The sequence below is a fragment of the Hypanus sabinus genome, chromosome 4, assembly GCF_030144855.1.
Source record: "Hypanus sabinus isolate sHypSab1 chromosome 4, sHypSab1.hap1, whole genome shotgun sequence".
NCBI lineage: Eukaryota > Metazoa > Chordata > Chondrichthyes > Myliobatiformes > Dasyatidae > Hypanus > Hypanus sabinus.
The window spans coordinates 52581828-52608791 of NC_082709.1; the positions used below are offsets into that span (position 1 = coordinate 52581828).

The 26964-nt window shown below is 38.4% G+C and overlaps 1 protein-coding gene across 3 annotated transcripts in view; it reads right to left on the reverse strand.

The window, feature by feature from the left end:
* Positions 1–26964, reverse strand: part of vps8 (VPS8 subunit of CORVET complex) — a 607159-nt gene that overhangs the window by 323659 nt on the left and 256536 nt on the right. For all 3 annotated transcript variants that reach the window (XM_059967078.1, XM_059967079.1, XM_059967080.1), the window contains one exon: positions 17396–17478. In XM_059967078.1, the coding sequence (XP_059823061.1) occupies positions 17396–17478 (83 nt within the window). The remainder of the gene's footprint in view (positions 1–17395; positions 17479–26964) is intronic.

A 26964-nucleotide genomic window follows, 5' to 3' on the forward strand; every position in this document is an offset into this window, starting at 1 on the left:
AATTAAAATAAGCATAAAAGGATACATAAGCAATAAGTACAATATAGTTAATCTTCTCAAATCATACATGATACAAATATATATATATATATATATGTGTATGTGTGTATATATAATCAGAACCAGAAAAAAAAATAGGGTTGGAACTGGGTCAAATTCCATCATGTGAAAATATTGAATGAATCGCCTCCAGGTCTTCTGAAATTTAATAGAAGGGTCATATATGACACTTCTAATTTTTTCCAAATTTAAACATAACATAGTTTGAGAAAAACAATGAAATGTGGTAGGGGGATTAATTTCTTTCCAATTCAACAAAATAGATCTTTTAGCCATTAATGTAAGAAATGCAATCATCTGACAAGCAGAAGGAGATAAATGAATTGACTCCATCATTGGTAAACCAAAGACTGCAGTAATAGGATGTTGTAAATCAATATTCAATACCATGGAAATAATATCAAAATGTCTTTCCAATATATTTTCCAAAGACGGACACAGCCAAAACATATGAGTTAGAGAAGCTATCTCAGAATGACATCTGTCACATATAGGATTTATGTGGGAATAAAAATGAGCTAATTTATCCTTGGACATATGAGCCCTGTGCACAACTTCAAACTGTATCAATAAATGTTTAGAACATATAGAGGATGAATTAACTAGTTGAAAAATTTTATCCCAGTTCTCATTAGGGATAGTAAAGTTAAGTTCTCTTTCCCAACCATTCTTAATCTTTATAAAAGGCCTCTGAATGTATTTTCATAATTATATTGTAAACATTTGATATTACACCTTTTTGAAAAGGATTTAGTTCTAACAATTTCTCCAAAATACCCATAGAATCTAGATTTGGAAAGGTAGGAAGAACAGTGTTTAAAAAGTTCATAATCTGTAAATATCTAAAAAAAATTAGATCTGGGCAAATTTTATTTATAGATAATTGTTCAAAAGACAGGAAACAATTATCCAAAAATAAATCAGAAAATCATAGCATACCTTTAGTCTTCCAAGCTAAATAAGCTTGGTCCATAATAAAGGGATGAAAAAAGAAATTGGATACAATAGGAATTGCTAAAACAAATTATTTCAACCCAAAAATGTAACCATATACGTAGAGTGTGTTTAACTATCGGATTGTCAATTTGTTTATGCAATGTAGAAAGAGCAAAGGGAAGAGAAGTCCCTAAAATAGAACGCAATGAAAATTCTTGTACAGATTTAGTTTCCAAATCTACTCAGTGAGGGCTAGGAGATAAATCCAAATCCCTTAACCAACATTTCAAATATCGAATATTAATTGCCCAGAAATAAAATCTAAAATTTGGCAATGCCAATCCACCTTCCTTTTTTGACTTCTGTAAATATCTTTTACCTAACCTAGGATTTTTATTCTGCCATACATATGAAGAAATTTTTGAATCAACATTGTCAAAAAAGGATTTTGGAATAAAAATTGGTACTGCTTGAAATATATATAAGAACTTAGGTAAAATAATCATCTTAATAGCATTAATCCGACCTATCAGAGATAAAGACAATGGTGACCATTTAGTAAATAAACATTTAATCTGATCAATTAAGGGTAAAAAATTATCCTTAAATAAATCCTTATGTGTTTTTGTACTTTTAATCCCTAAGTATATAAAATAATCATTAACTGATTTATAAGGCAAATTTCCGTAAATTGGAACCTGCCTATTTAGGGGGAACAATTCACTCTTATTAAGATTCAATTTAAACCCGGAAAAATTACTAAACTGAGCCAACAATGATGTAACTGCAAGAATGGATTTCTCAGGATCAGAAATGTATAATAACAAGTCGTCTGCATATAATGATAACTTATGTATATCTATCCCTCGAGTAATGCCAAAAATGTTAGGTGATTCTCTAATAACAACTGCCAAAGGTTCCAGGGCAATATCAAATAATAATGGACTAAAAGGACAACCTTGCCTGGTAACCCAAAATAAACGAAAAAAGGGAGATCTTTGGTTGTTAGTAATAACCGAGGCTACTGGAGTATGGTATATTAATTTAATTCAGGATAATTAATCAAGGATATAAATGTCAGACTAAAGTTAAACTTCTCAAGCACAGTAAATAAATATGGCCATTCAACTCTATCAAATGCTTTCTCTGCATCTAATGAAATGACACATTCTGAGATGCTATGTGAAAGAGTAAAAACAATATTCATTGATCTCCTAATATTGAAAAAATAGCGATTTTTAATAAAACCAGTTTGATCTGAGAAAATTTGAGGTAATACCTTCTCCAGCTTGGTCGCCAGTAACTTGGAAAAGATCTTGGAATCTACATTCAACAGGGATATCGGTCTGCAAGATGCACAGACAGTATGGTTTTTATCTTTTTTCAATATTATAGAAATGGAAGCATTATAAAAAGATTGTGGTAGTTTACCTAATCTAATTGCTTCTTCAAAAACCCTACATAACCAAGGAGAAACAGTAGAGGAAAAAAACTTGAAAAATTCCACTGTATACCCATCTGGACCTGGTGCTTTTCCGGAGTTCATTGAGGAACTAACACCTTTAACTTCTGCATCCGTAATAGGAGTTTCTAGTATTAAACGTTCTTCAGATGTTAATTTTGGAAAATTCAATTTCCCTAAAAAACCATGCATGGTATTAAGATCATGAGAAAATTCAGAGTGATACAGATTAGTATAAAAATCTTGAAAAGATTTGTTTATCCGATCATGATTAACTGTCAATTCACCATTCTGTTTACCGATCTTAATAATTTGACTTTTAACCGAAGCATTCTTCAATTGGTTAGCTCACAACTTACCCGATTTATCACTGTGTATATAAAATTCACTTCTGGTTTTCATTAATTGATTTTCTATTGAAGATGTAAGTAATAAACTGTGTTCCATTTGAAGCTCAACTCTTTGTTTATAAAGCTCCATACTAAGAGCGATCGAATATTTCTTATCAATTTCTTTAATCTTATCAACCAATAAAACAGTTTCATTCTTAATATGTTTTCTCAAACCAACAGAATAGGAGATAATCTGTCGACGTGTCCCAAAACGTTCTGCAGGAAATTTCATCCAAAAATTAGTTGAAAAGAAGAAATCAATCTGTTCCTTCATAAATTTAATAAAATCTGGATCTTGCAGTAAGGTAGAATCAAATCACCATTGCTTAATACTAGGAAGTGTGTCCATTAACTTAATAGAAAGTTTCATTGGAGCATGATCAGAGATGGCTATAATGTCATAATTACAACCAGTTACAGATGGAATAAGAGGAGATACAATGAAAAGGTAGTCAATTCTTGAGTAAAAATGATAAACATGCGAGAAAAATGAAAACTCTTTGTCCTTAGGATGTAGAAATCTCCAAATATCGAAAATTCCGGAGTCAGTCAAAAAAGAATTGATATAAGTGGCCAACTTATTTGGTTATGTCTGAATGGATATAGACCTATCCAGCAAAGGATTTATACAACAATTAAAGTCACCACCCCTTATTAACATATATTAATTTAGATTAGGTAGAGAAGCAAATAAAGACTTAAAGAATTCAGGATAATCCATGTTTGGAGCTAAACATTAACCATAGCAATCTTATTATTAAAAAGTAACCCAGTAATTAACAAAAATCTACCATTCAGATCTGAAATAATATCATGTTGAACAAATGTAATAGAGGAGTCAATAAAAACTGAAACTCCTTTTACTTTAGCATTTGAATTCGAATGGTACTGTTTACCCAAAACCTAAAAAAATGTTGATTATCCTCTTTCCTCATGAGTTTCTTGTGCAAAAATATGCGCGTTCAGTCTTTTGAATACTTTTAAAATCTTTTTCCATTTAATCGGATGATTTAAGCCATTAGTATTCTAAGAGTCAAAATTAATGGTCAGAGCCATATTTCTAAAATCAACCCTTTGGTATATAAAGAGTTAACCAAAGTATGAAGTCATGCACCTGGAAGAGGAACAAAAATACAGGGAGGAACCGGAAATGATGACACAGTGGACATTTTAGTAGTTTGAAATCAGCCCAAATGAAAAAACTGGAAAAACTAATAAAAAGACAGGTTGAGCTTGCATTTACCAATGTTATACTCTATCTGCCATACCTTTGTCCACTCTCTTGGCCTATTTATGTCTCTCTGCACTCTCTACATCCTCTGGACAATTTGCATTTCCACTCAGTTTGCAAAGAAAGCACAACAGCATCTCTGCTTCCATAGAAGTCTGCACAGGTTTGGCATGTCATCAAAACCTTCAACAAACTTCTATAGATATGTAATGTAAAGTGTATTGACTGACTCCAGTAAGGCCTGCTATGAGAACACCAATGCCTTTCAGCAAAAAAATCCTACAAAAGGTAGTGGATTCGTCCCAGTACATTACGGGTAAAGTCCTCCCAACCACTGAACACATCTACATGAAATGCTATCGTAGTAAAGCAGCATCCATGATCAAAGATCTTCACCACCCCGGCCATGCTCTTTTCTCGCTATTGCCATCAGGTAGAAGATACGAGTGTCTCAAGGATCGCATCACCAAGTTCAAGAACAGTTACTACCTCTCAACCATCAAGCTCTTGAACAAAAGAGGATAACTACACTCATTCTATTTCTGATGTTCCCACAACCAATGATCGCACTTTATCTTGTTATTTCATGATTTTGTTATTTATTGCTATTTATTTATATTTGCATAGTTTGTTGTCTTCTGTGCTCTTGCTCTTCCACTGATCTTGTTTGTAGATACTGTTCTATAGATTTTCTGAGTATGCTCACAGGAAAAAAAATCTCAGGGTTGCATGTGGCAACATCTACGTGCCCTGATAATAAATTTTACTTTGAAATTTAATGTCATCAGCAAACTTACTTAGCATATACTCATTCTCCTCTTCCAGACTGTTTATGTATATCATGAAATGTTGCAGACCCAACACACTGCTCTCAACTGACTGCCAACCAGAGAAACACCCACTTATCCCATCTCTCTGCCTCCTATTGTTACCCAATCCTCTATACATACTAATACCTTCAGATTCATTTATTTATCAAACATACAGCAAAAGAGAGTGAAATGCGTCATTTGTGATAAGGACCAACGCAACCCAAGGAGGTGCAAGCAGCAAACTGCAACGATCACGACATATTCACGTGTCGACATAGTGTGTCCACAATTTTGAGCAACACAAGCAACAACAAAACAACAGCAATAAAACCAAACAAAAGCAGGACAATTCCTCCAACCCCAGGTGGACAAACTCCAGGCTTCCAAGCTCTGCTCATTGGGCCTCCAACTTCCAGACATGCCAACCTAGTAGCCTTCATATCTGGGTACACTGACTTTGGTTTATAACCTTCAGGCTTTGACCTTCGATATCGACACCAGGACTTATCAATCACAAAACTTAGATGGACCTCTGACCCTGGGACTCTTCTACCTGGTTGTCATTGGACCTCATGCTTCCTGCCCACACAGATCTCCAATCCAAAAACCTGTTGACCTGGGGAGGTAATCCGCTATCGCCCAAGGGACCCACTGAAATTGACTATGAATATCGTGGGTCTACATCTCAGCAAATGCTAACCTGACATTTGTCCACAGGGATCACTAGCCTTCTTCTGAGAAGTGCTCTGACCTGGGGTCCGGTTCCTGCCTGACTCTTGATTTGCTGTCCTTTACATCTGAATCCCCTCATCCCTACCCTAATCCCTAAACTGTCCCTAACACCTGCACATTGTCCGCAAACCCATCCCTACAAACAAAATATAACTATGTCTGAGCCATGACTTTGATGAACATCCCATCTTAGCACCATCTTGATGATCTTTTACTCCCTACTCTATGCATCATTATCTTATGGATAAGTCTTTTATATAGCACCTGACTGAACACCTTTTGGAAATCTAAGTCTACAATATCCACTCATTCCCATTTATCCACTGTGCTTGTTATATCCTCAATGAACTCCAGTAAGTTTGTCAAAGGGTACCTGCCCTTCATGAATCCATACTGTGTCTGCCTGATGGAAACACTTCTATCAAGATGTCTTGCTATTTCTCCTTAACAACAGCTTCAAGCATTTTCCCGATTAGAGACATGAAGCTAATTGGCCAAAAGTTAGTCGCCTTTTGCCTACATCCATTTTTAAACAGTGTTGTGACATTCACTATCTTCCAACGTACTGGACCAGCATTCAGAAAATTTTGATAAATTATAACAAACGTGTCTGTTATAACTTCTGCCATTTCTTTCAGTACCCTTGGATGCATCCCACCAGGATCAGAGGACTTGTCTAACTTTAGACACACCAGTTTGCTCATCACTCCCCCTTTAGTGAAATCAATTGCATCAAGGTCCTTACATCCATAATCTCTCTCTTTGGCATTATAGTTATGTCCTCCACCATAAAAACTGACTCAAAATAATCATTCAAGCCTCAGCCATTTCCACATTTCCCAGCATTAATTCCAGGTTCTTATTTTCCAAATTATGTACCTTTACTTCAGCCTATCATTATAAAAACTTTTACTATCTGTTTTTATATTTTGCACTAGTTTACCTTCATAATTTATCTTCCCCTTCCTTGCTGCTTATTTAAGGGCTCTTTGTTGCTTTTTAAAGATTTTCCAACCTTCCCACTTTCCACTACCCTTGATGATTTTGTATACATGAGTTTTTAATTTGATACCTTCTTTCATTTCCTTAGTTATCCAAACCTGGCTCTCCCATTCCTTACTGTGTTTGCTTTTAACTGGAATACATTTTGTTCAGCACTGCGAAAAGCTTCTTTGAAACCCTTTCCACTATTCCTCAACAGTACCAACATACAGCCTGCTCTCCCAGTCCATGTTAGCCAGCTCTTCCTTCAGCCCATTGTAGTCCCCCTTATTTAGGTACAGTACACAACAAGGTTGTTAATTTTATCTGTTTCATCGTACAGTATTTGTCTTGTCTTTTCTGTAAGATAGCAATTTCCTTGCAGGTTCACTAACATGCTGTTCACGAAAGCTGTCATGGATGGATTCTGTGAAGTCTTCCTCAAGACTTCATCAACCAATTTCAATCCTCCAAACTATGTGCAAGTTAAAGTCCTCCATGACAAATATTGTTCCGTTCCAATTGGTGCAACCTTTCATTGATTCTGTTACGGTTATTATTCTATGGGTTTATGGAGTATGTTCATAAGAAAATGAATTTCAGGGTTGTATATGGTGATATATATGTACTTTGATAATAAATTTACTTTGAATGTGCAGTAGACATTTCTTGGTTTACTGACTATGCTACTATTTTAGGTGGACTACAAATAGCTCCTATCAATGACTTGTTCATTTCATAACCTCTACCCACATGGACTTAACATTCTGCTGTTTAGATATTGTATCATCTCTCACTATCTCCCTGATCTCATCCTTAATGAAGTTTTGCTTTGGTCTCTGCATTGTTCCTCTGACTTTCTGCCTGGATTCCCACCCCCCTGCTGTATTACTTTAAACCCTCCCCAATACAGCACTAACAAACAACCCCCTTGGACATTTATCTCACTCCTGTCTAGTGGTGCCAACTCCCCGAGAATCAGTTCCAATGTCCCAGGAATTTGAAACCTCCCTCCTGCAGCACTGCTCTCATCACATATTTATCCTATGCTGCCATAGCACAGGTGGCAATTCTGGAACTATTACATTTGAAATAAAACGTTCTACTTTTTGATTTATCTCCTAGCTCCCTAAATTTCATTTATAAGACCTCCTCCCCTACAATCTTTACACATAGCATTTTTGAGATTAAACACTGTAAAGAGATGAGATATTCTTGTGACTACCTCTCCCATGAAAGCTGTGTACCAACAATTAACTTACAATATCATAATCATAAATACCCTCTGACTACTCATAATAGTTATTATTTCACAGTTTATAATCAATTTCAACCTTGTCCAAAGAACAAACTAGGTTACTTTGTAACGCTGGCTTCTATATATGCAGATATGCATCACCATAAGTTCCTAAAGTGTTCAGGAATACCTTAAAAGGACACTCTTCTTTACAATAAGTACAACTTCCAAAGCTGAGCAAAGCAATTTGCATTGCAGAATCAATGGATACTGATTGATACTGTGAGCAATAGAATGCTGGTAGTGTAGAATGGAAAGAAAATCTACCCAGTATCACAAATGGAATCAAAATATTTACTGCATTAATATAGATGCCTTAACTCCTGTTTCTAACATTTCCTGTTGATACAGAAACACAAGACAAAAAATTTCATTTTCATATTTCACACGATTGAACTTATGCCATGTTAAAGCTAATTTTCCAACAGTCTTTTTTTTAAACAGGGGAATGGAGGGTGGAATGTGCTGCCATGGTTGGTGGTAGAACAGACACATTAGGGGAATTTAGGAAAATCTTAAGCAAGTGGATGAAAGAAAAATGGAGAGATGTGTAGATGGAAGTGTTATACTGATTTTGAAAAGGTTAACAGATCACAGTGCTGAACAAACTGTATTCGAGTTAAAAGCAAAATCAGTAAGGAATGGGAGAGCCAGGCTTGGATAACTAAGGAAATAAAAGAAGGTATCAAGTTAAAAACTCAAGTTCTAATGGGAGGGTTACCACGGTGGATAGTGCTGGGGCTTCAAGGTTTTGCAATTTGTATAAGTGACTTGGATAAAGGCACTAAAAGTACAGATGTTAAATTTATGGGTCACCTAAATGTAGATAGGAAAGTACGTTGTGAAGGGAACAGAAAAGAACTACAAGAGCATAGCTGGATTTAGTGAGTGGGCAAAATTTTGTTTGATGGAGTATACTAGTAGGCATTAGCTAAATGGGAAGCATTGTGTATTATATTCATTAACTACCCTGTTGTTCTGGCAAGCCCCCACAATTTCCCTATGCATTTGTTCTTGTTGGCTATTTGGGGCCTATAGCATAAACCCAGCAATTTTGGGTGGATGGAAGTCTGGAGTTGTGGTTATAGTAAGAAGATCTGTGATCTTATTAAATGGCAGAGTTGGCTCTAAGGACAAAGTTGTCTTTTACTGCTCCTAATATGTCTGTTAGAATACAGAACATAGAACATTACAGCACAGTACAGGCCCTTTGGCCCACAATATTGTGCTGATCTGTTAACCTTTTCAAGATCAGTATAACACTTCCATCTACACCTCTCCATTTTTCTTTCATCCACTTGCTTAAGATTTTCCTAAACTCTTTCTTTGAAAACTCTTCCACTATCTGTGTTTCCTGTTAGCCAGCCACTTTTCTAATTATGCTTTCTACTAACAATACCTCTACTTCCTCAGGAATTTGCAGAGATTCAGCATGTCATCAAAAACTCTGGCAAACTTCAATAGATGTGCGGTGAAAAGTGTGCTCACTGGCTATATTATGGCCTAGTATGGGAACGTGAGCAGAAAATCCAGTACATCACGGGTAAAACTCCCCCAACCATTGAACACATCTATATGAAACACTGCTGTAGAAAAGCAGCATCCATCATCAAACTTGTCACCACCCAGGCCATGCTCTTTTCTTGCTGTAGCCATCTGGTAGGAGGTATAGGCGCCTCAGGACTCAGACCACCAGCTTCAAGAACAGTTACCACTCCTCAACCATCAGGCTCTTGAACCAAAGGGGATAACCAGACTCATTTAAGGACTCTTTTATCTTGTTATTTTATGCTAGTTATTATTACTGTTTATTATAGGCATTTGCACAGTTTATAGTTTACAGATCCTAACATTTACAGTTTACAGATCCTGTTTACACTTATTGTTTTATAGATGCCTGCAAAAAAAAGAATCTCAGGGTTGTATGTAGTGACGTGTATGTACACTGGTAATAGATTTTACTCTGTACTTTTACTTTGAACTTCATCATCTGAAATAACCTCTCAATATGACAACAATTAAATTCCTCCTGGAAATCTAGATCCCCCTTTGTCCACCAGAAAACTCAAATACATTATATATTAAATATGATTCACTTTTCACAAAGCTATTCACCCTTGGCTTGATTACCTTGAAATTCTCCGTACCTCACTCTAACATGTTTAATAATAACTTACTAACATTTTCCCTAAAACATACATTAAGCTAACTACCCATAATTTCCCGTTGTTTTCCTCCATTTGAATAAAGGATTGACATTTGCTATTTGCAATGTATTGGAATCATCTCTGAATCTAGAGAACTTTGAAAAATTAAAACTAATGAATCAATTTTGTCATTAGCCATTATTATTAAATCAAATTGTACAAAGCAGCCCATCAAAACCTGAGAAGTTTTAACCTGCAGCTCCATCAATTGACTTAATGCCACTTCTCCATTTTATTTATGAGTTTCTCGCTCCCTTTCAATTCCCAATTTACAGCTATTTCTTGAGTGCCCCTGGTTACTTGAATCCTCTAGTGCAGACTGATGCAATGTAGTTTATTAATTTGTCTATCATCTCCCCGTTTACCATCCTCATTTTTGAATGACCAACACTTAATGTTACCTTTACTTATGATGCTTACCATTGATTATAATACTTCTGGCTAGCTTTTCACTCATACTCGAAAATTTTCCTTCTTTATAAAGCTTTAATCAAACCTTATTGTTTTATTTAAATAATCAGCACAATCATCCACTACTTCTACAAAAGATGCCATTGTTTCATTTTGCATCTTTCAGATTGGAACAGATTGCTGAATACTAGAGTAAGATTTTAAGCATTCCCTATTTTAAGATGCAACAACATTCTCATCAGGATTTGATGTGGAAAATGGATGTAGAAAGCATAGATGTGATTTAGGGAAGCCACACATTTACAGGACAGATTCTACATTTTGGCAATTTTTTTCCTGCAAGGAACAGTTCTGTAATTCAAAGCAATTCCCACTGTACTGCTACATTCATGCTGTGAATCTTCTGCTTCACATTTTCATGAACAATGCAGTAGTGTCTGTATTGCCTATGACACAGCAATGCTAATTCTAAAAATACTCTAAACGACCTTCCTCAATAGTGCTGACATCTTTACATTGACCAGTCCTATCATTTCACTCTGGTTGGGAATATAGTTATATACGGTAGTTCTTTTTCATATATACATCATCAGCCCCAAAAATTTGAATGAAAATTAAAAAAAAATAAAAATTAAGTGAAAATAGAAAATGTTGCAAACACTGAACAGCTTAGGCAGTATCAAAAAGAGAAATAGTTAATTCCATAGGACACAGACTTTTCATCGGAACTGGGAAAGTGAGACCATCATCATCCCAAAGGGTCATCAATGATGAGAGTTTACTCCTCCAGTCACAAAGAAAAATCTAATACCACTGTGACAGGTCAGATGCTGAGTATCCTGTGACAAGTGATTCATCAAAGCCATTCTAACACTTAAAAGCACACATTAGAAGCACAACTTAATGATTAAAATAATATTCACTGATTTGGATCAATGCATATCGAACCATTCTCAAGAAGCTTGAAACCATCCAGAGCAAGGAAACTTGCTCAGCTGACACTACATAAAGCACAATGGGCATGCATTCCTTCCACTAACGGTGAGCAGTAGCCACAGCATGCACCATTTAAGAAAGTCACTGTAGTTGATCACTCAACTACTCTGCCAACACAAAGAGTAGCAGGCATGTGGGAACACTACCTCTTTGTTTCCCTCCAAGTTGATTTAGAAATATATTCTGTCAGTATAGCTGGATGCCCTATTGAACAGCACTCTGGAAATAACTTCATGGTGATAGCGGGGCATGAAGCAATGGTTCACCAGCATCTTCTCAGAGGAAGACCATGAAACTATTATATGATAAAGAAACAGAATAAGGCCATTGAGTCTACTCTGTCACTCAATCATGGCTGAATTATTTTCCTACTCAAAGCCATTTTCCTGCCTTTTCCTCGTAACTTTTGATGCCCTTACTAATCAAGAACATATCAACCTCCACTTTAAATATACTTGGCCTCCTCAACCATCTACAGATTCACCACAGACTGGTTAAATAAATTCCTCCTTATCCCTGTTTCCTCTATTCTGAGGCTGTGCCTTCTGGTCTTAGAAACATCCTCTCCACAAACACTCTAATCTGGACCAATTTCTGAATTTACTCCCCATTTAGAAAATGTTCAACACCTTTATTCCTTTTACCAATTGCATGGTCATATATTGTCATAGCACTGTCACAGTAAAGCAGCATCTACCATCAATGTCCCGCACCATCCAGGAGATGCCCACTTCTTGCTGCTGCCATCAGACAGAAGGTACAAGAGCCTCAGGACCCACAGCATCAGAATAAGGAACAGTTACTACCCCTCAACCATCAAGCCCTTGAACCAGAGAGGACAACTTCACTCGCTTCCATCACTGAACTCTTCCCACATCCTAAGGACTTCCTTTCAAGCACTTTTCATCTCATTCTTGTCATTTAATGCTTATTTATTTACTATTATTATTTCTTTTATTTATTTCTTTTTATGTTCGCAATTTGTCATCTTTTGAATATTGGTTGCTTGTCCTGTTGGATGCAGTCTTTTGTTCATTCTATTATGTTTCTATTTTCTGTGAATGCCCACAAGAAAATGAATCTCAGGGCTGGATATGGTACTTCGACAATAAATTGACTCTAAAGTTTGAACATACGCCTCCCTACACTGTATTCCATCTGCCATTTCTTTGGCCATTCTCCAAATTTATCTAAGTCTATCTATGGAGCCCCTGCTTCCGTTACACTATCTGCCCTTTCATCTATCTTTTATCACCCGTAAACTTGGCCACAAAGCCATTAGTTCCATTATCCAGATCACTAACATAACGTAAAAAGTACTGGACCCAACCGTAACCCCTGCGGAACACCGGCAGTCAACTAGAAAAGGCTCCCTTGACTTCCAATCTTTGCCTCCTGCTAGACAGTCAATCTTCTCTCTACACTGGTATCTTCATAGATGAACAGTAAACATTGGTAATGCCAATTTCACTCAACAGCTTGAGAAAAAAATTCCAAATGCCACTTGTGTCACTGACTCATTTATATCCTTATGAAATCTGACTTTGTACCTTGCTATATTCTAACACAATAGACATGTAATACATAGCTTGCGGTTTGGTTATACCTTTAGTGTAAAAGTTGATTCATTGTACTCCACCAATAACTATAAAAAGGAATGAATAATGAACTGGCATGATTCAACAGTTGTGCTTCCTTTCTGTAGTTCTGTGGGTTAATTTGACCTAACGCCTTTGCTGCCTCAGATGTTGTGAAGCATAGCAGTTCACAAATTGCAATGTGTCTCAAGCAGTTAAACCCAAGGCCCTGTGGTCTGAACAGCCTTTGTGGTTTTTGATAGCTCATTGCCATCGAAAGCTACAGAAAAGGCTACTAAAAAGGCTCTAAGCATCTGTGATCAATGACGTCCTTCAAAAGGTTTTAAGTAATTCAAAATTACAAGCATCTAAAAAAAACCTTAGTTATTAACATATTTATTATGAGAAATCAATTAAAATTTATAATTAAATTAAATAATAAAGGAGAGGGACTCAGCATATCAGAATATTTTCATGGTCTTGATACTGAGTTCAGTTCCGAAGCAGTATCATTCCTGGTTTGGTGTGGAAGTCAGGAGCAAACTGACCCATTCATGGCCGCTAGGTGGCAGTCCTCTACAGGACAGCCAGCTGACAAGCAGCATAATCCAGTTCATGTACGTGTAGTGTTTCCATTGGACGTAACAAGCAGCAGAATGAGCTTAGAATGCAAGGTACTGCAATGTCATTCTCAATCTTCTAAAAAACTCTTTAGTGTAAGCCTAAAAGTAAAAGATCTCCCATGAATCGGTGCATTTGAGCAGATAAATGGATCACATTGCATGTGGCTGTATTCCAGAATCCATCATCAAAAAGGAACAGATTCCCAGCGGGCAAGTCATTCATTAAGACCACAAGTCGGAGGAGCAGAATTAGGCCATTTGGCCCATCAAATCTGCTGCGCCATTCCATCATGGCTGATTTATTTTCCCCCTCAATCCCATTGCCTGCCTTCTCTCTATAATTTTTGATGCCCTGACTTAATAAAAAAAACTATCATCCTTTGCTTTAAATATACCCAATGACTTGGCCTCCACAGCTGTCTGTCTGTAAATTTCACAGATGCACTGCGCTCTGGCTGAAGAAATTCCCCCACACTGCTGATCCAAATGGATGTTCCTCTATCTTGAGGTTCTGTCATTTGGACTTGGACTCCCCCACTACAGGAAACATTCTTCCCACATCCGTTCTATCTACACTTTTCAATATTTGATAGGTTTCAATTAGATCCACCCCTCTGTCTTCTGAGCTCTAGCAAGTATAGGCTCAGAGTTATCAAATATTTCTCATACGTTAACCATTTCAGTGCCAGGAATCACTACCAGTCACGGCATTCAACCAGAAAAGACTCCATTTATTTCCACTATTTGCCTCCTGCCAGTCAGCCAATCTTATATCCATATTAGTATCATTCCTGTAACATTATGGCCCTTTATCTTGTTAAGCAGCCTCATGTGTGAACTTTGGCAAAGACCTTCTTAAAATCCAAGTAAACAATCTCCATCAACTCTCCTTTATCTGCCTGTTATTTCCTCAAAGAATTCCAACAGAGTTGTCAGGTAAGATTGCCCCTTAAGAAAATCATGCTCACTTTAGCTTATTTTATTATATGTCTCCAGGTACCCTGACACCTCATCCTTAATAATGGAATCCAACATTTTTCCAACCACTGAGGTTAGGCTAATTGGCCTATAATTTCCTTTCTTATGCCTCCTTCCCTTCTTATAAGTGAAATGACAACTGCAATTTTCCAGCCCACCAGAACCATTCCAGAATTTATTGATACTTGAAAGATCATTACTAATGCACCACCCCCTCAGTAACAGCAAATGCATTCACTACTGCCCCCGACACACTCAAATTTCTAGCAAACTAATATCATCCCCAGTGAAGACTGACCAAGATACTTATTAAGTTCATCTGCAATTACCTTCTCCCCCATAACTACCTCTCCAGTGTAATTTTCCAGCAGTCTAATATCCAGTATCATGTCTCTTTTACTCTTTGTACTGTATATCTGAACAAACTTTTATATTATTGGCTAGATAACCTTCATGTTTATATTTTCTCTCTTTATGTTTTTTTCATTTCCTTCTGTTGATTTTTTTAAAAAAGCTTCCCAATCCCCTAACTCCCCATTAATTTTTGCCTTATTTTATGCCTTCGTTTTTTTACTTTTATGTTATCTTTGACTTCCCTTGTCAGCCATGGATGCCTCATTGTTCCTTTACCCTCTCCCTCTCAAACTGCAGGCTGAACTCTTTCATATTATGATCACTGTCTCATTAGGGTTCCTTTACCTTAAGTTCCCTAATCAAATCAGGTTTATCACACAACACCAAATCCAGAATTGTCTTTCCCCTAGTGGAATCAATCACAAGCTTTTCTAAAAAGCTATCTCATAGGCATTTGACAAATTCCCTCTCTAGGGATCCAGCACCAATCTAATTTTCCCCATCAGGGTCCTTTACACTAGCAGTTTCTTAACTCCACACACAAGGACACATCATCTTCTGATCCAATGTCACCTCGTTCTAAGGATTTGATTTAATTTTTTACCAACAGAGCCATGCCACCCTCTCTGCTAAACTGCCTGTCCTTTTGATACAATGCATACCCTTGGGATGTTATGCTCCCAACTATGATCTTCTTCAGCCATGACTCTGATGACCACATTATACCCCCCAATCTCTAAATACACCACAAGATCATCTACCTCATTCTGTATAATGTGTGCGTCCAAATCTACCATTTTCAGTCCTCTATTCATCACCCTTTTTGATTTTGCCCCCATGTTTCACTTCAACTCATACCACTGACTGTAATTTTGCCCTATCATCCTTCCTCACAGCGTCACTACACAAAGCATTTACTTGTCTACCAACTGTCCTTCCACAGCTCTAGTTCCCATCCACATGCAAAATCAGTTTAATCCTCCCGAACAGCTCAAACAAGTGTAAGCATAAAGATTCTGGTCCCCCTTGGGTTCAAGTGGAACCCATCCTTCTTGTACATGTTATCTCTTCTTTCCCAGAAGAGATCAGAATCATCCAGAAATTTGAAACCCTGCGCCCAGCACCAATCTCCAGCCATGTATTCATCCGCCAAATCATCCTATTCTTACCCACACTGGCACGCGGCGCAGCTAGCAATCTAGAAATAACTACCCAGGAAGTCCTGCTTTTCAGCTTTCTTACCTAACTTCCTATATTGTCGCTTCAGGATATCCTCCTGTATCCTACCCATATCATTGGTATCAAAATGTACCAGGACTTCTGGTTGCTCACCCTCTCCCTTTAGAATGCTGTGAACCCAATATGAGGCACCCCAAACTTTGGCCAAGCATCGACTGCATGGGAAATATCTGGGATTGAAAAATCCCAGACCAGCAACTCTAATTCAGTGAAACATTGCTTCAAAGTCAATATTTCTATGATACACAAACATAAGAGCAAATCTTAGAATACTTCTGTTTACACAAACGTTAAGTTTTGGAGCAAGGTTGGTTTCATGATATTCATCTCTTGAAATGACATAGAACGGCTAATTCTTCCCAAATAATTGTTTTGCTGATGGTTTTTAATTTTCTTTCAAAGTAAATTGCCACAAAATGTCAACAGCCCAGGCTCCGTTGAAAAAATAATGGTGAATTCACAGTGCATGCACAAACTAAAGCATCAACTTGTAACAAGGTGGATAAACACATTGTAAATCACTCAAACTGGTGGAAGATTTTTTCTGCCCATACTACTCACCTCAGAACAATGGAGGTTTCCTGACAAGGAATTGATAAATCTACACCACAGTATAAAACTCACACTAAGGATTAATTTACTGAGACAATAAGCAGTTTCAACATACCATTCACCATGGAAGCACACAAGGCAATTAATTGATTTACAGAATCTCATGACTGAAAATACAAAATTTCTTTTCAGGATCTTAAAAGTTTATTGTTCCTCATTTGTTTGTTTTTTCTTTAATCCATTTAATTTTCAGTTCCATTGCATTTTTTATTGCTTGAGTCCATACTTCCTTCCATATAAATTAAAAGTTTCTTCCAATTTGAATGAATTGGTTAAGGAGAAAGATTATTGCTCTCATCATTTACTTAGGACTCAGAAGTCATCAGTCAAGCATCAGTTTTCTTTATCATTAATTTCCTGAGTGAAAATATTTGAACTGGAAGGATATAACAGAATACTTACTATACATCAGATCTCATTACATGCTCTGTTCCAACAAATTCTGGGTGAAATTGTGATGAATGAAGAAGTAATCCAAGTGATTTCAAAACTCACCTGCAGAATTCGCTGCAAAACGGATGGAAGTGCTATGAATCCTGTCATACTGTTTAATACTTGTTTTGTCAAGTGCTTCAGAGCTGTGGAAAGCAAAACAGAATACAAGTCAGTATACTTAGGGAACATCAGACAAAATCTTGGATCCAAATGACGCACTGTGTTTTTATGTGAAATGAGATTTATCAGATGAAAGTTTCATATTTGAAGTTCCATAAGACATAGAGGCAGAATTACGCCAAACAATCCATTGAGTCTTCTCCACCATTCCATCATGGCTGACTTATTTCTCCCCTCAACCCACTTCCCTGGCTTCTTCTTGTAAATTCTGATGACATTACTAATCAATAGAATATCAACCTCAGTTTTAAATATACCCAATAATTTGGCCCCACAACAATCTGTGGCAGTGAATTCCAGATTCAACATCCTTTAGCAAAAGAAATTTCTCTGCTTCTTGACTTCTGCTAGTCAGCCAATCATCTATCCATGTAGAAACACGCTGGATGAACTCAGCAGGTCGGGCAGCATCCGTTGAAATGAGCAGTCAACATTTCGGGTCGAGACCCTTCGTCAGGACTGAGGAAGGAGAGGGCAGGGGCCCTATAAAGAAAGTGGGGGGAGGGTGGAAGGTGCCTGGTGAAAAACCAATCAGAGGAAAGATCAAGGGGTGGGGGAGGGGAAGCAGGGAGGGGATAAGCAGGAGAGGTGAAGAAGGAATGTAAGGGGAAAGTACTATGGGTAGTAGAAGAAGGCAGAATCATGAGAGAGGTGATAGGCAGCTAGAAGTGGAGGCAGAGTGAAAGTGGGGTGGGGGAAGGGAGAGGGAGGGAATTACTGGAAGTTGGAGAATTCAATGTTCATACCAAGGGGCTGGAGACTATCCAGACGGTATATGAGGTGCTGCTCCTCCAACCTGAGTTTTGGCCTCATCATGGCAGTAGAGGAGGCCTTGTATGGACATATCCGAATGGGAATGTGAAGCAGAGTTGAAGTGAGTGGCAACCAGGAGATCCTGTCTGTTGTGGCGGATGGAGCGGTGCTCAATGAAGCGGTCCCTCAATCTGCGTTGGGTCTCACCGATGTAGAGGAGGCTGTACTGGGAGCACTGGATGCAACAGATTACCCCAACAGACTCACAGGTGAAGTGTTGCCTCACCTGGATGGACTGTTTGGAGCCCTGAATGGTGGTAAGAGAGGAGGTAGTCTCCAAACCCTTGGTATGAACATCGAATTCTCCAACTTCCGGTAATTCCCTCCCTCTCCTTTCCTCCATCCCACTTTCACTCTGCCTCCACTTCTAGCTGCCTATCACCTCTTACATTCCTTCTTCACCTGTCCTGCCTATCCCCTCCCTGCTTACCCTCCCCCACCCCTTGATCTTTCCTCTGATTGGTTTTCCACCTGGCACCTTCCACCCTTCCCCCACCTTCTTTATAGGGCCCCGGCCCCCTCCTTCCTCAGTCCTGACGAAGGGTCTTGGCCCGAAACGTTGACTGCTCATTTCAACGGATGCTGCACAACCTGCTGAGTTCATCCAGCATGTTTGTACATGTTGATTTGACCACAGCATCTGCAGTGTACTTTGTGGTTATCTGTCCATGTAGTACCTTTCTTGTAATCAAGAAAGGCTTTATTTTGTTTAGCAGCCTCATGTTTGGCACCTTGTCAAAAGCCTTCTGAAAAGTAAACTACATCCACTCACTCTCCTTTGCCTTTCTTGCCTATTATCTCCTCAAGGAATTCCAACTGATTTGTCAGGCAACCTAACTTTATCCTATTTTATCATGTGTCACCAAGTACCAAGTACTGTTAAAGTCACAACTATAATCTCCTGCATTTTTCCTCCCTCCCTTCTCAAAGAGAGCAGTGATGTATGATTTTCTAGTCTATTGGAAGTGAGTGATTCCAGAAGTGAGTGATTCTTGTAAGATCAAAACAAATGCCTCCACAATCTCTTCAGCTACACTTTGAATACCTTGGAGTGTAGTCTATCTGGTCCAGGTGTCTTTCCCACCTTCAGATCTTTCAGCTTACTAAGCACCTTCTCTTTAGTAATAATGACTCACTTCTGCCCCCTGACACTTTCAAATTTCCTGCATGCTACAGGTGTCTTCCACAGTGAACAAAATATTTATTCAGTTCATGCATCATTTCTTTGCCCCTCATCAGCATCATTTTCCACCAGTCCAATATTTATCTTCATGTTCATCTTTTCTCTCTTCATTGCTTTTTTGTTTTTTTAAAGTTTCCTGATCCTATAGCTTCCCATTAATTGGTGCTATATGGTGTGCCATTTCTTTTGCTTTTATGCTGTCTTTGCCTTTTCTTATCAGTCACATTTGCCTCATTCTCTCTTTAAAAAGATTTTTCTTCTTTGGGATGAACCGACTCTGCATCTTCCAAACTCCTAGAAACTTCACACCTTCCTGCTCTATCGTCAACCTTACTAACCTTCCCTTTTAATTAGCTTTGACCAGCTCCTCTCTCAATCTTCTGTAGTTTCCTTTATTTAGCTGCAATACTCATACATCCTGTTTTAGATTCTCCCATTTAAAATGAAGGGATGCAGGGTAAATTCTATCATACTGTGACCACTTCCAACAGTAATCAAATCTGGTTTATTACACAGTATCTAAAAGTGGTTCCTCATGACTTTTAAGAAATTAAATACCTTCACTCATAGTATATAAAATAGTAAATCTCATTTGGTATTGCAACTACCTTCCTGGTCTTAGATACAAACCAAACTGTAAGCTCTGGAGTCAATGCACATTGGCTATAATACTTCATATTGGCAGTAAAGGCAAAATACATAAGGAATTACGTAACATAATACTACAGAATGGGGCTACAAATGAATTAATTGGGTCACATAACACATTGAGAAATCATTTTTAATCCATTACCACCTTATTCCACAAAAAAATTACTTCCACTCTATTTAGAAATACCAGGAACGTGAATTCCAACACTCCAAAAATTTGCCTTTCCGGTATTGTGCTAATGCTTGGATAGGTTAACTATATGGTAAAAGTAGACTAATGAGTTGATTTATGAAAATGATTAGGGGAAAAATGGCTAATGACTCAAAGGCAAAGAATAAAGAACTTTGAAAATTCCAATATAACATCAAGTATTAAATAATCACTTCTGAATGCAATTGGGGTATTTTGCAGTGATTTGCAGTAAATTGCCATTGGTTCTAATCACATGAAATCGAAAATCAGTGATATAAAAATAAGACTACTGCCACGAATGAGTAGTTGATCATGAGATGAAAATTGAATCATTAAACTCAAAGAATGTTAATTACGACCCATTCCACAACTATTTAGACAATAGACAATAGGTGGAGAAGTAGACCATTCGGCCCTTCGAGCCTGCACCGCCATTTTGAGATCATGGCTTATCAACTACTATCAATACCCGGTTCCTGCCTTATCCCCATATCCCTTGAATCCCCTATCCATAAGATACCTATCTAGCTCCTTCTTGAAAGCATCCAGAGAATTGGCCTCAACTACCTTCCGAGGCAGTGCATTCCAGACCCCCACAACTCTCTGGGAGAGGAAGTTTTTCCTTAACTCTGTCCTAAATGACCTACCCCTTATTCTCAAACCGTGCCCTCTGGTACTGGACTCTCCCAGCATCTGGAACATATTTCCTGCCTCTATCTTGTCCAATCCCTTAATAATCTTATATGTTTCAATCAGATCCCCTCTCAATCTCCTTAATTCCAGCGTGTACAAGCCCAGTCTCTCTAACCTCTCTGCGTAAGACAGTCCAGACATCCCAGGAATTAACTTCGTGAATCTACGCTGCACTTCCTCTACAGCCAGGATGTCCTTCCTTAACCCTGGAGACCAAAACTGTACACAATACTCCAGGTGTGGTCTCACCAGGGTCCTGTACAAATGCAAGAGGATTTCCTTGCTCTTGTACTCAATTCCCTTTGTAATAAAGGCCAACATTCCATTAGCCTTCTTCACTGCCTGCTGCACTTGCTCATTCATCTTGTTACTTTCGTAGCCCCCTCCTTTGTGAGAATCGCCAGATCACTGTTGGGTTGAGTCAAAAGGGGGGCCCAAGACATGAGGGGGAGACGTGCAGGATGTTATGTTTCTCCCCCCCATAGCGATGTAAAGCTACGGGACATGGCCATTGTCTCTTGGAGACAGATTTGTGGATTGAGATGCTCTGCTATGTGAATGCCCTCGGGCAGTGGGCTGGTTGAGGGAGAGATTGCATCACACCCAACCTGATTGACATCTATGACCCTGCGAGTCATAATAAAAGAGGGGCTGTAGGAACAACCCCTCAGATGCACCAGAAGAAACGTTAAGCGACCACGTAACAGCAGATGGTCATCGGAAACCAAGCCACGTGCGTTCAATTCCGTGGCAGGAATTGGTGGCTGAAACCACGGAAAACAGCTTTTTAGCTAACAACGGGGAAACCCACTCCCCTGACTCAGCGGATTGACATCATAAAAGACTTGGGCAAGTTTAAACGCCTCCCTCTCTTAAACCCAAAACGCTGCAGCCTGAACGAGCTAATGACTTTTATATTTCCATCGGACAATACATTATCCCCTAGACAATGATAGAGTTACGTTTTATTGGTTATGATCATACCTGCGCTTTAGATTTAGTATTGATGACGTATATTATCTGTATGTTTGCATTAATCTTATTTTTGTGCCCCTTTATCAATAAATACTTTTAAAAATAGTACCATTAGACTTCAACGGACCTCTCTATCCTTGCTGGTAAGTGATCCAGTTACGGGATTTCGTAACAACCTTCAGTAACTGATGAACAAGGACTCCTAGATCTCTTTGTATTTCTCCTTTACCTAACTCTACACCGTTCAGATAATAATCTGCCTTCCTGTTCTTACTCCCAAAGTGGATAACCTCACACTTATTCACATTAAACGTCATCTGTCAAGTATCTGCCCACTCACCCAGCCTATCCAAGTCACCCTGAATTCTCCTAACATCCTCATCACATGCCACACTGCCACCCAGCTTAGTATCATCAGCAAATTTGCTGATGTTATTTTCAGTGCCTTCATCCAAATCGTTGACGTAAATTGTAAACAGCTGTGGTCCCAATACCGAGCCCTGTGGTACCCCACTAGTCACCACCTGCCATTCCGAGAAACACCCATTCACCGCTACCCTTTGCTTTCTATCTGTCAACCAGTTTTCTATCCATGCCAATGTCTTCCCCCCGATGCCCTGAGCTTTGATTTTACCCACCAATCTCCCATGAGGGACCTTATCAAATGCCTTCTGAAAATCGAGGTACACTACATCCACTGATCTCCCCCCATCTAACTTCCTGGTTACATCCTCGAAAAACTCCAACAGATTAGTCAAGCATGATTTACCCTTGGTGATTTAGGCAGCATGTTAAAATATAAAATTATATATAAAGTTTGCCTCGTGCAAAATCTAATTGCCTTGTGATGTAAGTGTTCTGGTGCAAAGCCATGAGACAAATGACAAACATTTTACTAAGTACTGTTTCGTCTAAGAAAATGATCCAGTTAGGTTTCAGAGTGCAAAAATTCTTTAGTTTCATCAGTGAGCTCTGGATAATTTTCTTTCCAAACAGAGTTCAAAGGCATCAAAGTCACACAACATTTTTAACATTAAAAAGGTACAATGCAAAAAGGGTAGAGCAACTTCCTTTAAAATCTACATTAAACTACTTTGCTGTACACAAAATATAATTTGTGATTTAACCTTTCAACTGAACAATTTATTGTTCGCTGTACAAACTCCTTAAGTTTTGCAAGTTTTCTAAAGGAACAATCTACTTATCTATGTCTAATCACCAAATTCCTATCAAATTTTCGAAACCTCAATTTGTCACAAACTTACAAGAGTTATACTTGCTAGAATTGAACCACTGACACTCAGGTTGAGTAATTCAATTATTCAAGGATCAAGTGAACAATTCCCTCCTCTCAGGCCTCTCTGACCTTTCAGACATTCTTCCAGAAGATGTAAAGTTAAAATGTTTCTGGAATATACAGAGCTGTAGTGGAACTATCATAAGGTAGTTAAGCGGCTTGAGATTACATGCACCTTCAACTGCCTCGTTTCAGATTAAGAGTTTGCATCATTTAAACTTCATCTAGTATCTCTAGAGATTTAAAAGTGTTATTTTCCTGAGTTTTAGTTTAAACAAACGATTTCTTCTGATAAACTTTAAGCCAAAGCTCTCATGTCTCTGACCATACAAAAGCTTTTCTTGAACACTGCCTTCACTTGTACTGAAATATGGAGATGGCTTTTTTGACCATGTCGTAATACAACAAATATTTTCAAGTAAACTCACATTCTTCCCCACTCTTTCATAAATTACCACAATAAATTTAAACTACTTCTGAAGCCATGTGCATTGCTAACACATCCTTTGCTGCTCATTCCAACTTGATCTAGTTCCTTTCCAAGCTACCGTAGTCCATACATGAAGAGTTGCGAGCAAATCACCAACAACTAATCATGAAAAGTCAATGTTTCAGGGCGAGATCTTCATCACAATCCTTCTCAGCACAGTGCTGATAAAGGGACTCTGCGCAAAAAGTTGACTATTCATTTTCCTCCATGGATGGGGGGAGGGGGAAAGGGAGAGACGGAGAGTGAGAGAGAGAGAGAGAGAGAGAGAGAGAGAGAGAGAGAAATAAGATAAAGGAACAGAAGCAGGCCATTCAGCCCACTGAGTCTGCTCCGCCATTCCATGAGCTAAATTATTCTCCCGTCTAGTTCCAATTTCCGGCTTTTTTCCTATATCCCTTGATACCCTGACTAATTAGATACCTGTCAATCTCCTCCTTAAAAACCCTCAAGGATTGGGCCTCCACAGCTGTATGTGGCAACGAATTCCATAAATCTACAACCCTCTGGCTAGAAAAATTTCTCCTCATCTCTGTTTTAAATGGGTACCCTCTAATTCTAAGACTGTGGCCTCTTGTCCTGGACTCACCCACCAAGGGAAACAGCCTTTCCACATCTACTCTGTCCAACCTTTTCAACATTCGAAATGTTTCTATGAAATCCCTTCTCATTCTTCTATACTCTAATGAATACAATCCAAGAGCTGACAAACGCTCCTCATATGTTAGTCCCTGCATTCCAGGAATTATCCTCTCCAACATCAGCACATCCTTTCTAAGATAGGGGCCCCAAAACTGCACGCAGTATTCCAAATGGCATCTCACCAGTGCCGCATAGAACCTCATCAACACCTCCTTACTCTTATACATTATTCCTCTTGAAATGAATGCTAACATAGCATTTGCTTTCCTTACTGCTGATTCAACCTGGTAATTAACCTTTAGGGTATCCTGCACTAGGACTCCCAAGTCCCTTTGCACGTCAGATTTTAGAATTTTCTCCCCATCTAAATAATAATCTGCCCGATTGTTTCTTCTTCCAAAATGTACAACCGTACATTTCTCAACATTGTATCTCATCTGCCATTTCTTTGCCCACTCTCCTAAACTGACCAAGTCTTTCTACAACCTTTCCATTTTTTCAATACTTCCTGCTCCTCCACCTATCTTGGTGTCATCTGCAAACTTAGCCACAAAACCATTTAATTTATAATCTAAATCATCGATATACAGTGTAAAAAGAGGCCCCAACACCGACCCCTGCGGAACACCACTAGTAACCAGCAACCACCAGAATTATGACAAGGTAGACTGACAGGTCAAGATATAATCTGTCCTTGAGCTTGGTGGTTTGTGCTTTCAGATGCACGACAGGAAGCAGGAAAAAGAGAGGCTACGGTGGAAGAGGCCTTTCATAATGTTAGCTGCTTTCTGAGGTAATGAGAACTGTAGACAGATTCCATGGAGGGGAGGTTGGATTTTGCGATGTACTGAGCTGTGTCCACAAATCTAGGACTCCTGATCTGATATAGCCCAGTTGACAACCAACTTCAAGAGTTATGGCCATATTTGTGTTGGTGTGAGGTTTGCAGCTGAATACTCCTGCAGCAACAAAAACTGAACTTTGTGGAGTAGATTAATGGCAAACAAGAGCCAATCAATAACCTTATCAATATATAATTGCCATAATTTTGCTGATAAAGGACAGTAGACGAAATCTATTCTATTCCTTGTGATGTAGACAATTTTCTACATTGAAAAGCAAAACATAACAGATGCTAGAAAACTGAACTAAAATAAGATGTTTCTGTAATTATTCAGCAAATTAAATAACATGTCTAAAGTTTAGGAGTCCAGGCCAGAAACTAAAGATTGGAGGCCTGAAGTCTGCGAGTTTGAGAGCCTGGGGTGAAGGACTGGAAGCCTGGAGGTGGCTTGTTCTGGAGTTGAAGTTCTGTGTGTGTAAGGAGGTGGGAGAGTATTAAAGGAGTTTGTTTTGCTGTTAATGTTTTATTCTGCTGTAGCTGTTGTTCCTGCTGCTTGTGTTGTCCTGTGTTGTGCTGCTGTCCTGCTATGTGTTCCTACGTTAGCATCAGAATGCACGACAGCACTTGCGGGTTGTTCCTTGTTAATGCAAGTGATACATTTCATTGCAGGTATCAATGTACGTGTGATAAATAAATCTGAATCTATTTCAGGTTGAATTATAATTACATTCTTACTTTAATCTTCCTGTTTGCAGGGCTATTTGTAGTGATGCCATCATATTCTTCCCAGGTAGTCTCTTTGGATAAAGGACAACTTGCTCTTACATCAATATTTTGTGAACATATGAATGAGGAACAGGAGCAAGCCACCCAGCTCTTTAAGCCTGATGTGCCAATTAATAGGGCCATAGCTGATCTGACTGCAGTCTCAACTCCATGTTTGCGTCTATTCATGATAACATTTTACTGTTTTGCTTATCATACATCTGTCTACCTTTGCTTTAAAAACATTTATGGCTTTCACCTCTGTCTTGAGGAAAGGAATTCTACAGAATCAAGAGGCATTGTCAGAAAACCTTTTGCCTCAATCTTATTCTTAAAGTGACTGCAATTCCAGATTTTTCCAAACAGAGGAAACAGCCAAAGCACATCTACCTTGCCATGATCCCGCAGGGCTTCATAGGCTTCAGTCATATAACTGCTTTTTCCCAAACTTCTAGTACAAACAAACCTGTCCTACCCAATAGAACTTCCTGAGTGTGATCAGCATTGTGACACAAGGATGTTGGATTGGAAGAGGATACTGACACCAATCAGGCTAGATTTTATGGAGACTGCATTGGTGGTCCTTCGTCATTGCCGTAAGACACCTTCTGAAAATTGTCCGTGACTCTGTAGCATACAAGATGGCAGGATCACTTAGGAGATCATGCAGGGTTGACAGAGGTGACAGGGTTAAGGATTTCAACATGAAACATTCCTATCTGCAGGGGCTGAAAACATTGGTAGTACAATATAGAAATTGGTGACCAGTGATGGAATTATAACAGAGCTACATGGTTAGGGTTATTGAAGAAAAGTTATCAATACAGAATGAGATTATTGCTAGGAACATGGCCTTTCCTGTGCACAAAAAAACTCAGCCATTCCTTGATATGATATACAGCAAAC